At 39.0% G+C, this 12,341-nt stretch overlaps 1 protein-coding gene across 1 annotated transcript in view; it reads right to left on the bottom strand.

Moving 5' to 3' along the window:
- The window catches only part of CSMD1 (CUB and Sushi multiple domains 1), a gene marked incomplete at its 5' end in the record, with an annotated part of 1,188,747 nt that overhangs the window by 889,655 nt on the left and 286,751 nt on the right, over positions 1–12,341 (bottom strand). Inside the window, one exon of the mRNA XM_081942958.1 lies at positions 5,911–6,127. Within this exon, the coding sequence (XP_081799084.1) occupies positions 5,911–6,127 (217 nt within the window). The remainder of the gene's footprint in view (positions 1–5,910; positions 6,128–12,341) is intronic.

Genomic DNA, 12,341 nt, shown 5'->3' on the forward strand with positions numbered 1-12,341 from the left:
CAGCATTCATGGCTGCTGCTTCTCTGTGCAGTGCGCTTTCCAGATGGGACTTAGAGGAAAGCAGTGGTTCACAGCTACTAAATTGCACAATAGACACTCTCTCTCCCAGCAGGAGCAGCAGCGGAGAGAAGCAGCTGCTGACCCGGAGACCATATGGAGTATCTTCATGTGCGACCAAGCCTCCGCAAGGAATGGCTGCAAGATCTCTGCTGCAGTGCTTTAGATAAGAACCACCGTCTGGTAATTTGAGGCCAGAGGGGGATGGCATCATGCGGGCAGAGGCCCAGGGAAAGGCAGGAGCCAGGCAATGGTGCGTTCCTCAACCCGGCCGAGGTGGGCAATGAGCGGGTGGTAGCTCTGGGGCAAGGCCAGAGCTGGGGAATGGCATGTCCTTGGGCCCCGACCAGGGGCGAAGGGAAAGCAGGCGGCAGGCTTACCTTTGGTGAGCAGAGCAGGCAAGGTTCAGAGATTAGCTGGACCTTGTGGCGAAGGGAAGATAATATATAGGGCAGGGTGGGGTGGGGCGGGATGGGTGGGGATAGCTGGTGGTCAATTTTACAGTTTTCTGAACTGCGCAAATTCATAACAACAAGTTCGCCCGAACTGGTCTGAACTGGCTGAATTCCACCCCTGCTCTGGAGTTAAATCCTATGTTATTTGTTTCCTCACATATTGTGGAGGAAAATTTGTTCTGTAGTGTTCAAACAGGGAAGGAGACAGGCAATCAAATCTGAGTTGGAAATGCAACTCAGCTTCTTGAGTGGCTGATAGAAGGCTTTCTGGAGAGATAATGATGTCACTGAAAGGTGTGTAGCTGAGTATATTTTTACTTACTTTGATGTGTGAGGGGGATTTAAGAGTGGTAAGAGAAGCATTCCAGTACCCAGAGATCTTGCAAACCTTTGCAATCTATCATAGCTGATAATGTTCTTTGAATACCCTTTTCATTTCTCCTACAGGTAGGTAAGTTGCCATGAACTAACTTGCCAACTGTTACCCACAACCAACCTGCCAGCCAGTTTGCTCTAAGATAGGGGTGTGCAACCTTGGCGGCTATAAGACTTATGGATTTCAAATTCCAGAATTCCTTAGACAGTCACACTGGGAATTGAAGTTCCGAGAGTTGAAGTCCACAGGACTTAAAGTTCCCAAGATTGAACATAGCTGTGTTCTAAGAGACACTGTGCTTTGAGCAAATGGCTACCGCATAGCCTGCTGTCAGCTGCTGCTCTTACTTCTGTTCATTTGGCTAGCTAAATGGCTACCTAGTTTATTTGTTTATTTGGTAAAAGTATATAACCACCCATCTCACGTATGTGACTCTGAAGGGCATGCCAAGTTCAAAACATAAACACTATACAACACAATAACCAAAAATATAACAAAATTCATTTCAAAAAATAAAAACAATTAAAAAACATCCCTATGGAAAGGGAAAATAGGGAAAGCCCAAATTAAAATGAAGGGTCTAGATCAGGGGTATTGAACTTGTGTCATCACGGCGGCATCATGTGATGTATCAGGACTTTTACCCCCTTCGTTAAAGCAGGTGGGGGCATGGTCAGCGTGTGACACATCCGGCCCATGGGCTGCGAGTTTGACAGCCCTGATCTCGAGCATACATTTACGGGCATAGCTGCTCCCTACATAAAAAGGACCTTGCAAGGGGACATCAGGTACAAGGCTGTTGGCTGCAATGCTAGCCCTATTTACCTGTGCTCATCAATGCACATCTCTGACATCTGCACAGGGCTTAAGTCAATTAAGACTGACAACAGGTAATGAATTCCATATGCAGCACCATTTCTAGTATCGTTGCTGAGCAACCAACATAAATCCTGTCTGATACTCAATGAAAGGTAACCAAATAAACCACAATCTTGCACATCCTAATAGAGGGATAGTCAGAAATAGAATTGAATTTGGAATGACTTTTAGAAGACTATGTGTCAGAAAAATTTAAAAATAAGTTAATAACAACAGCTACATATAAATAGCAATCAGGCTTCCAATCTAAATATGACTGCAAAAATGAAGAAAACTTGTGGAAAGTTTTGTGTAAAAGAACTGGGAGCTCCGCCCGGTTCTTCTACTGAAAACAGTAGCATCAGCCATTAAGCAAAGGCAGCACAAAACATTCTGATATTAAAATGTTGTCACAGAGTTTATCTGCACTGCCAAGTCACTCTGTTACTAGTATGGTGCAGCAACCATTTTTGGAGGATATGAACAGATGATAACCTGCTCTTACCTTTGGTCTACCATCAATGCAGCCTTTAGACACATTTTCCTGTCTCCAGTTTGAAGAAGTGATTTCAAGTCCCAGAATTCTCCAGCCAGCATGAGTGCCTAGGGAATTCTGGGAGTTGAAGTCCACCTGTCTTAAAGTTGCCAAGGTTGAGTAACACTGTAAATGTTGTTTATGTGATATGCAGGAAAAGGCCATCTCCTTTGAGCCTCCTGAGCTATGTATTTAACTAGAAGTAGGTTTAGATTCCAGCATCCCAGTATTTCAGAAAGCAGTAAAACATTCATTTCTTTTCCTGAGCTTTTAATTTTTAACTAATTTTGATCATACTGGGATTCTAATTAGGGTCTAAGACAACTTGCCATGACCGACTTGCTGCAGGACAACTTGATGTATCAACTTAACATGGGATAACTCACCATAGGACAATTCAACATGGAATAACTCAAGCTGAAATAACAGGACTAGACCCATTCCTCTCTTATTTGGGTGACCATCCAACTCTTCCACTTTTCTTAGTTTTATTAAAACCATTAGCACATGACTCTGATCCCTAGAAGAACCAGTGCCACTTGAGAAAACTGCCTAGGCAGGTACTGGGAGAACTGGAGCTGGCTATACTGACGAGTTGGGACATGGTTGCACCGGCATCTATTTAACTAAACTAGGTCTGGGCCTTCCACTCTGGTTTCCAAAGCCAGCCCAGCTTAAGGGAAGCAAAAGTTCCTGCCAGCCCGAACTCCTTCTCCAAAGGCTTCCTCGCCTCACTTCCTCCCCACCATAAATGGAGGGGAGGGGTAGATGGGACCCCTATTTCTCCTTTCTCCGGAGGGAGGAAAAGGCAGTTTTCAATAGCTGGAAGGACTAGGGCTTTGGCACCTGGATTTGTGCAGGAGAAGAAACTCTCCCCTTGCTCAAGGTAGCTTCTTGATTGACTCCACTATCCAGTAGCCAAGCTTCCAATCATGCCTGAGTTTGAGGAGAAGGACCTTCTCCTTCAGCCAGTTCCACTGGACCCTGACGGCTCCTGGGCAGAGAGAAGGTCAAACAAGGATGGTGACAGGGTGATTCGCTCCTGACAGCTATTGCCATGAAGGTTCTTCCTGCTGAAGTGTCCAGCCTGAAACAAATACTCCTGCTAAACCTGCCTTACACGGGAGGGGGAGCTGGAAAGCGAAGCGAGGAAGCCTTTGGAGAAGGAAAGTGGGCTGGCAGAAACTTTTGCCTCCCTTAAGGTGGGTGAGTTGGCTGCGGTGAGTGGTCTCATTCTGCCCAATTATACTGATTTTATGCTATATTCCATATTTCTTTTAAACAATTTCTTTTAAACAATTGAATGAAAATCTCTAATGATTTCTATTTTTTTAAAAAATTGGAGTAAATATATCTACCACTTTTTTTTTGCTGTTTGTGAATTTGTGCTGAAAGTAATTGGTGATAAAATATTTCCTAAATATATATTGGGATCAATTGTGTGAATTGAATACTTTGCTTGATGGGCAATTAACTTCTGGCATATCGTCTTATGATTCCATTGGTTTTTGTTTGGAAACTGCTTCTGAGGGATACATATATTCACATAGATACACAAATGTGAGATATATGCGCAAAGTCAACACATCTTCTAAAGGGAAAAGTCACTCAGACTTTCAGATGGAGTGGGCTACCCTAGGCAACTTTACTTTAAGATAATTGGGAACTGCCCACAATTGATTATAAGATGGGTGTCTATATAAATATTTTAAATAAATTAATAATGTCTATATCAATAATTGGGAGCCAAATATTACACAGAAGTATTCAATTTGCAAAAATTAGTTTTAGGCAGAAGACCATTTAAAACCAAAAAAATATGATAATATATTTAAGCAATTATTTGTCTTGAAGGGAACCTCGCACTTTTAAGACACGTGTGTGTAATTCATTATGCAGTGAGCAATACATTTTCATAGAATTGCACAACAAATATCATCATTCCTGATCTCAATATTTTATTTATATTTCAGCATTGTCATAAGTGCTGTTAATTGTCTAGAATAAACCGCTCGAAGTGTAAAATGTGAAGTGTGTCTCCTTAGAGCTTTTTGTTCTGTTTAATTAGAACTTGCTATTTTAGTGATGGCACTCATTATCGGGACTGCTTTGCTCATTACAGAGAATATGGCAGCAAGACACTACTGAGTCACAGATCATCATACATTTACACAATGCTTTTAAATAACAACCTACATAGAGCTGTTATAAAAGAAGATCCCGGAGTCTGCAGACTGAGATGCTGTTGCATTACTGAATGGGAGAAGGAATCATGTAACCTTCCGAGATGAAGTAGAATCTAGGAGATGCACTGATAAAATGGAGGCAGACACCTTGTTATTTTGTTTGTGTCCTCTATTCATTACTCAAGTTGAGGCAGGATAATTTCTAATGAAAACAGGTCATAAGTAAGGGGACGTGAACTCCCACAGTAGACTTTTCATCATGCTTGGTCACTGCAGGTCCTAAATGAAGTAAGTGAATAAATAATAAAGCATTTGGAGCTAAAGAATGAAGCTGAGTCCAGCTTTATTCTTTGCCCACCTTGCCTACCTATTGTGTGGTTCAGAAAAGAGGCTTAATTAAGCCTTCTCTTAGGACAATCATTTCATTCAAATCTAAATTCTACAGTTCTTTTCCAATAAAAACGATCTACATATGCTTTGAGGAGCCACAGGGAACCACTTGAAGTTTGATCTCCTTCTTTACATATAGTTTCAAATACAGGTTAAACAAACTCTTCAGTGAGTAAGGTTTGGCCTATACTAATTCACTGCATTATAGATTAAGACCCCAATGCAACAAGTTTTCTAATGAGGGAAAATTATTTGTTCTTGGATTTTCGTCATTGATAAAGTTCCATATAAGTATCAACTAAGTAAAGTTTTAGACTTTTCTAACATAATGTGACCAAGAAATAAGTCTGTAACACATTGATATCAAAATGTATTTATAATGAAAACATATAGTATTCTTCTAAATAAGCCCATTTTTAAGAATTCTTTGAAGCAGAACTTGTTTCCCTTATATAAAAGGAATATAAAATAATGCATACAATATATAAATATTAAAAAGAACATAAACTTCTTTTATACTTGAAAGAATTCCTTATATAAAAGGAATTCTACTGTTGTTGGGATGATGTTATCTGTTCTGTTCCACAACAATAAACAGAATTGCAGAAAGAAATACATTTTCTTACAGGTGGGTTTGTGAGCTGAATAGCAAGCCAATACGGACATCTCCATGCCTTCCTCCTCAATTTTTAATAGCAATGCTAAATGGGTTTCAGAAATACCAAAAGTTCTTCTTTTGAACAGAAACAAAACATTTCTAACAACGCATTTATCCTGGAATGCCACAATTGCTTCAGAACAATAATAAATATATAAGCACGCATGCAAGACAACAAGCAGCCTAACAGAGATTGGATCCAAGTCTGATATCCTGAAGGGAAAATAGCACGATTTGAGAAAACGTCTCTTGGCTGTTATGCAAAGCAGAAGCTTTTTATCTTCTATAGGGATGTTCTTATGTGAAGCAGCCAAACAGAGCAGTGAATAAACCGCCTTTACAACGTAACATTGGATTCTATATAATTTACAAGGAGTGACTAGATTTTACTTTACCTCACTTTTAGATTCCCTTGTTGCGGCTGCCCATCATAAATGGACAAAATATCAAAATCTTCTTCGAGGGCAAAAGTATGGAATGACAACTGTATCCTGTTACGTTCGCCTGTGACTATGATCCATGAGCAGTTGGCGTAATTTGGGTAGCCATGAGGGAATCCTGGGCTTTCTATCGTCCCATTGGGGCCTTGTACTAAACCTCCACAGTTCTGACCTGGAAGACAAGAAGGGAAAAGACAAATGAATACAATTTGAATCATATTTTTTTCCTCTGTCCTATATTAAAATCCACACAAAGCAGGATTGAGACTGAAAATTTAGCATTTTAAGATGTAACTCCATTTATTCATGTGGCGTTGAACATTGAATAGAATAAGGAATAGATGGGGTACTCTGAGAAAATGCATTTGTAACCAAGACATCATTAAGTGATACAGAATAAACCTACACCAAACTTACATCATTTATCCTAGAAAGCATGCTTCCTAATTCCATCATGTAATTTGGTCCATGAACACTACAATGTACTTTTTAAATTTTCCTTATTATAAGACTGGACCTTTCCACTGAAAAAAATGGGACAAAGTTTTAGAACTTAAATTCTAAACATCAAAGCCCTCTTATTTTATTTTATTTTCCTTGCCACTTATGTTAGTTCTTTACAGTGAATGTTTAAATTGTTATTATAGTGTAAACCTTGAAAGCAGCCAAGATAAATTAGACAGCAGTGGAATGTGAGTTTGATTAAATAAATAATGGTTACAGGTTAGAAAAAATATGCCTTCATGGGATCATTAATATTGGTAATGGTTCCTGCTAATTTGTTCCTGAAGCAGCTGGAACTTAAGGATTTTTTTTTGTTATTGACTTCCACATTGGGAAATAAATTAAAATAAAAGCCCCCCTCTCTGATGGATACATACATACATACATACATGCATGCATGCATACATACATACATACATACATACATGTGTGTGTATGTTTGTGTGTGTGATCGTGTCTTTATTTATTACATTTTTTAAAAAAAATGACAGGCCTTCTCCAATCAATTGAGTGATGTACAACTCCTCAAATCTGAAATTTGCCTAAAATACATAAGAATCAAATCTTAAATCATATCTTATTAAATTGCAGTATAATAATTTTTGACAATTAAAAATGACTACTTATCCAGAGTGATAACCAAAACAGCCTTTTCCTCAAGGCTTGGTGAAAAAGCCAAGTCTTCATAGATGTTTTGAAGATCAGAATGGACAATAGCACTTAAATGTGAGATGACACTATTGAAGAGGATAGGAGCATGTAGGTGGACATCCCTGATTGTAGGGAAAGGTGAAGAGTCCACTCTACTAGACCTTACTGTGTGAGAGATGTTAGTGGGAGAAGACAATCCCACAGTTATCCAGACCTTAAACCATGAAGAGCATTAAAGGTTACAAAAGCAACTTAAGTTGAAAGCCAACTAGGCATCAATGCCACTTTCAAACTAGGTTTTGAACCAGCTCAGGATTTGGCCATAGCTACTTGAGCTGCTGCATTCTGTACTATTCATTATTTCAACATTTTGTATGCTGCCTGGGAGTGGCAGGGAATTTAATTAGGAAAGCATCCAAATGTCTATTTGGTCACAATGTTGTTTTTTTGTTGAGGTCGAGTCCCAGATCCAAAAGGTACACTTGAGAGTCAATGTTCAATATTCATTGGAGACACTGATGATATTTCCTAGGTGAGTAATGAAACATCTGCAAGCAAACATATAAGCTCAGAGAGCACTAAGGACCCCACAGTTCACTCCTAAACTACAGATATTCCCTTCTACTAAATACATTGGAGGGTTGTGTGAACATTTTTTTAAAAAAGAAACAATTCTGAAATATCCCATCCTCCCCCCCCCCTGGCGTGACGTGAGTGAGCGTTAGATCTCAAAAATCCGTAAAGTTGACCGACAGGAAATGTTTCAGTTTCCTTTGGTCCTGTTATGACTAAATACTAAGATTCAACACGGAACGTGTTTATTCCCAGTTTGATTAGTATATCCTAGTGAACCATATGGGGGCATGCTGCTGATTAAATAGGCAATTCTGCAACAAGTAGCCTTGATTTATGACAAGCAGGTTTTTCCTCTATCCATCTTGCTGAGCTCATTAATCCCTCAAATATAGATATGCCAAAGCTCAGAATTACGCTGAGGCATAAAATCAATCTGTTTCGTAATGAAGAAAATGTCTGCAAAGAGAAAAGGTTGTGGGAGGCATTTTGTGCATAATGCTTGGATTCACGTGCAGTTTTGGCATAAATATATTCCTAACACTTGCTGTTATGCCCACAACAAAGATTATTTCAGGCAACTTTTTATTATGTCCCAAATACCTGTGAATAGATTTCTGACTTGAAATGCTGTCAAATGCTTGTGGGAGTTTCCAAATCCTAACATAAAAGATTTAATTTTTTTTAAAAAGGGTTTGCAGGTTAAAACTATGGCCTAAGAAATTACCATTTTCTACTGAATTTAAATCTGCAACTCTAATGAGTAGATATTAAAGCTGTGGGAATTCAGTAGGCCTGTTAAAAGAGAAGGATTTCCTAGCATATCTGCCAATTGTTCAAACCAAACCATTATAATGTAGACATAGCCACATTTTTTTCTCTAAATGTAAAGCCTTTTATAATTAAGTAGGTCCTTAAAGATGTGTTTATAACCCATTAAACATAGCTTGAATTGGGAGGGGGGGAGAAATCCCCACTCAGCTGGCAATAGGAAACTGTCATTAGTTGCATTTTATGAATACTTCCTTCCTTCCTTATTGCAAATTGGCAAAACAGAACAAAAAAATCTAGGCACAGTCAGCTTTATCTTGGTTTTTTTAAAAAGCAGTTTTCTTACGATGACTGCATTGGTGAGGAGAATTGTAATCCTTCTGGCAAGCCTCATCACGGAGTCAATTTATTTGATTTATTTGACTACCTGTATATAATCTCCATTGAAGGCAGACTGGATGTTCTTGTTAGCAAGGATCTTACTGGAGGAAGATGCTTGACTAGATGCACCATTTCTAGAATAGGGGTGTCAAACTGAATTTCATTGAGGGCTACATCAGGGTTATATTTGACCTTGTGGGACCAGGATGGGCGTAGCCAGGATGGGCATGGCCAGCTCAACGTCACTTGTGTCAAGGGTGCCTGTGGTGGCACGAACACTCTGCCAGCAAAAACGGGATCCCAAGTTCTGTTTTGGGCTGCAACGGCCTCCTACAACCCACTGCCAGTGAAAACAGAACTTGGGAGGACTGCACACGGCTCCGTTTTTGCTGGCAGGAGCAGTGCAGGCTGGTCCTTCACTGTTTCCAGGGCAGCCCTGTAGGCCAGATCTAAGCACCCCATGGGCTGGATCCAGCCCCTGGGCTTTGAATTTGACACCCCTGTACTAGAACATAAAGTGGTGCATTTGGACTGATTGTAAAATACTATAGGTTAGGATTTGTTGTTAGGGTGGGGGAGGAACTGGGGATGGGAAAGGCTTAATACATTTCAAACGTGTGTGTTAAGAACCAGCAAGTTAATGGCAGAATTTTTTGTTAAGGAAACTGAAGGTTGGGTGGCTAAGTGAAAATGAGGATTAATTCATACATAACTCCCTTTGCATCAAGTTGAATGAACAAGTTCTGTATACAGGAAATACTGTAATTGGGGTGGGAGACTAGCTATAATACTAAATTACAATCTGGTTTTTATTTCACAAAGAGTTACTACCTTATGTGACTTTAGACATGGGGTTCACAAACTGTGACTTATGACCAAGTGCATGAAGTGAACCACTACTTCGACAAACTATAGTTAAAACATATCAGCACAAGATATGAACCCAGCCAGTGAGGAAGGGCCAAGAAATAAAGAGGGGGAAAAGAAAGAAAAGGACAAATATGGGTTAAGCAAATAGAGTTGGATCACTTGGAGTGGAATTAAGTTATCATTGACAGAATTTCAGTTGTGCCTGTATTAAGATTAGGCCATTATTAGTCTGAGTCAATTTCTAGGGATTTCAAAACTTGGCAACTTTAAGTCTTGTGAATTTTAACTACCAGAATTCCCCAACCAGCATGTCTGGCTGAGGAATTCTGGGAGTTGAAGCCCACAAGTCCTGCATATAATGGGGTACAGTGCAGAATGAAATTCCATTCTTGTCTGGTTTAGCTTTTGTAGGGGGGAGGGGAATTCTTATCACTAACAGATATTTATTTTCTTAAAGCCTGAATTTCCATACAAGAGGTAGGATGAAAATGTGGTAAGCAAAAGACAGAACAGAAGAATTAGGCTTTTCTCACCCATAATCAGAGTTGGTATGCTGCTGGTTCGCACCAGTTCAGGCGAACCAGTAGTGGCAGCGGTGTGAGGCTCCGCCCACCCACTCTGACATCATCACGGACCTTCTGCGCATGTCCAGACATGCTGCATACTAGCGTAGTGAGCGCACTTTCACTACCGAAGCAGTAGTGAAGAGAATAGAATATCATTACTGCCCATAATGTAATCGAACCTTAAAGAAATATCTGTGGGGAAAATGGTTCATACACCTAAGGGTGCCATCTGCAACTTTGCAAAGCTGCAGAAGCTCAATTTTCTAGAGAAAGAAAACAGTACTTTTCTTTCAGCCTCTGGGAACTGTGGAAGTCTGAAATAAGGCTCTGAGGTGCTTTCAACCTGTAAACGCGGAAAAACACTCCCACGTGCTTCATTTTAAATCAGATCTCTTGAGGGTTAGATAGTACTTTATTCTCTAGGAATTTTGTTTTTTAAATATCTTATTTATCCCTAACTCTTTATTGAATTTGCTTTCTGTGCTATCTTAAATAGTTTTCTTGCTTAAAAAATTCTGCCTAGAATCTGGCAATGTCAGGGTTTTTGTTTTTGTTTTTTTAATTGTAGGTTCCAATGTAAATGAATTCATGTTGAAGATCAATGCCACTTTAGACTTCCTTGTACTACATTCCCTGTGGCTAAAGAAACTCTTCCACTGATAGGAAGAAAGAGGGTTGCAAAGATACAGAAATGCTAGTCTTTCCTGTTTAAATGTGTATCACCTGTACAAAAATCAGAGATGAAAAAAGTTTTTTAAAACTACCAATTCCATCCCCCCTCCCCAGCTTCATTGCTTTAGGATGGTGAAAGAGATGAATACTTTATGCCACAAGGCTTGGGATTTTGGGCTTAGACAACTTAGAACTACGCCGCCTTCGGTTTGACCTAAGCGTAGTAAATAAAATTATCTTCTACAATGTTCTACCTGTCAATGACTACTTCAGCTTCAACCACAACAATACACAAGCACACAATAGAAACAAATTTAAGGTAAACCACTCCATACTCGATTGCAGAAAATGCGACTTCAGCAGCAGAGTGGTCAATGCCTGGAATGCACTACACGATTCTGTTGTTACATCCCCAAACCCCCATAATTTTAACCTAAGACTGTCTACCGTTGACCTCACCCCATTCCGAAGAGTTTTGTAAGGGGCACGCATAAGCGCACCAAAGTGCCTACCGTCCCTGCCCTAAAGTCCCCATTTATTCGTATCATTTCATGTATTCATAATCATGTTTATACATATACATATACATGTATCTGTTATCTTATACATGCTTGACAAATAAATTAATAAATAAATAAAAAATAAAAATAAATGCAACATTAATAAATATTGGGAAGTCAATAGATACCTGGTTAACAAAATATACCTTCCTTCCTTCCTTTCTGTACACAGAGAAAAGTCTTCCTAGCAATTAAGAATTTGGACATTTTTGCATGTGTATGAGAGGTATGAGTAATAAACAATTTACAGTATGCTTATGTCATCCTGTAAAATAATTAATTCATGGGGAAAATTAAAAAAAAAAAAGTTAACCCGTTATGAGATTGCAAAAAATGCAGCCAATTTGGTCTAGTGTTCAAGGTACCAGCTAGTAACCAGTAGGTATGTGAGTTCTAGTTTGGCCTTAGGCTTGAAAGCCAGCTAGGTGATGTTGAGCCAATCACTTTGTCTCACCACAACCTACCTCACAGAGTTGTCATTGTGGGGAAATAGGAGAAGGAAAAGTATTGAGGATTTTCGATACCTTGAGTTGTTTATTTTAAAAAAGGCAGGATAAAAACAAACAAATAAATAAAACATTTTTTTTAAAAAAATATTTAACATGTTCTTGAAAAGAATATTTATCAACACGTTATTCAAACATATGTGTAAATAGAAAGAAAACTGTGTGACTTTTGGTTAGCAGAACAAATCCATAGATAATGAAAACAAGGATATTTGTGTGCTTTTATAGAACATTTTTTTAATATAAGGAATTTTCTTGAAGTGGCAGGCTCTTTATGTCTTTCATTCTTAAAAGAACAATCTTACCCATCCCTAATCTTCTATTTAAGATGT

The sequence above is a fragment of the Natrix helvetica genome, assembly GCF_964273705.1.
Source record: "Natrix helvetica genome assembly, chromosome: 2".
NCBI lineage: Eukaryota > Metazoa > Chordata > Lepidosauria > Squamata > Natricidae > Natrix > Natrix helvetica.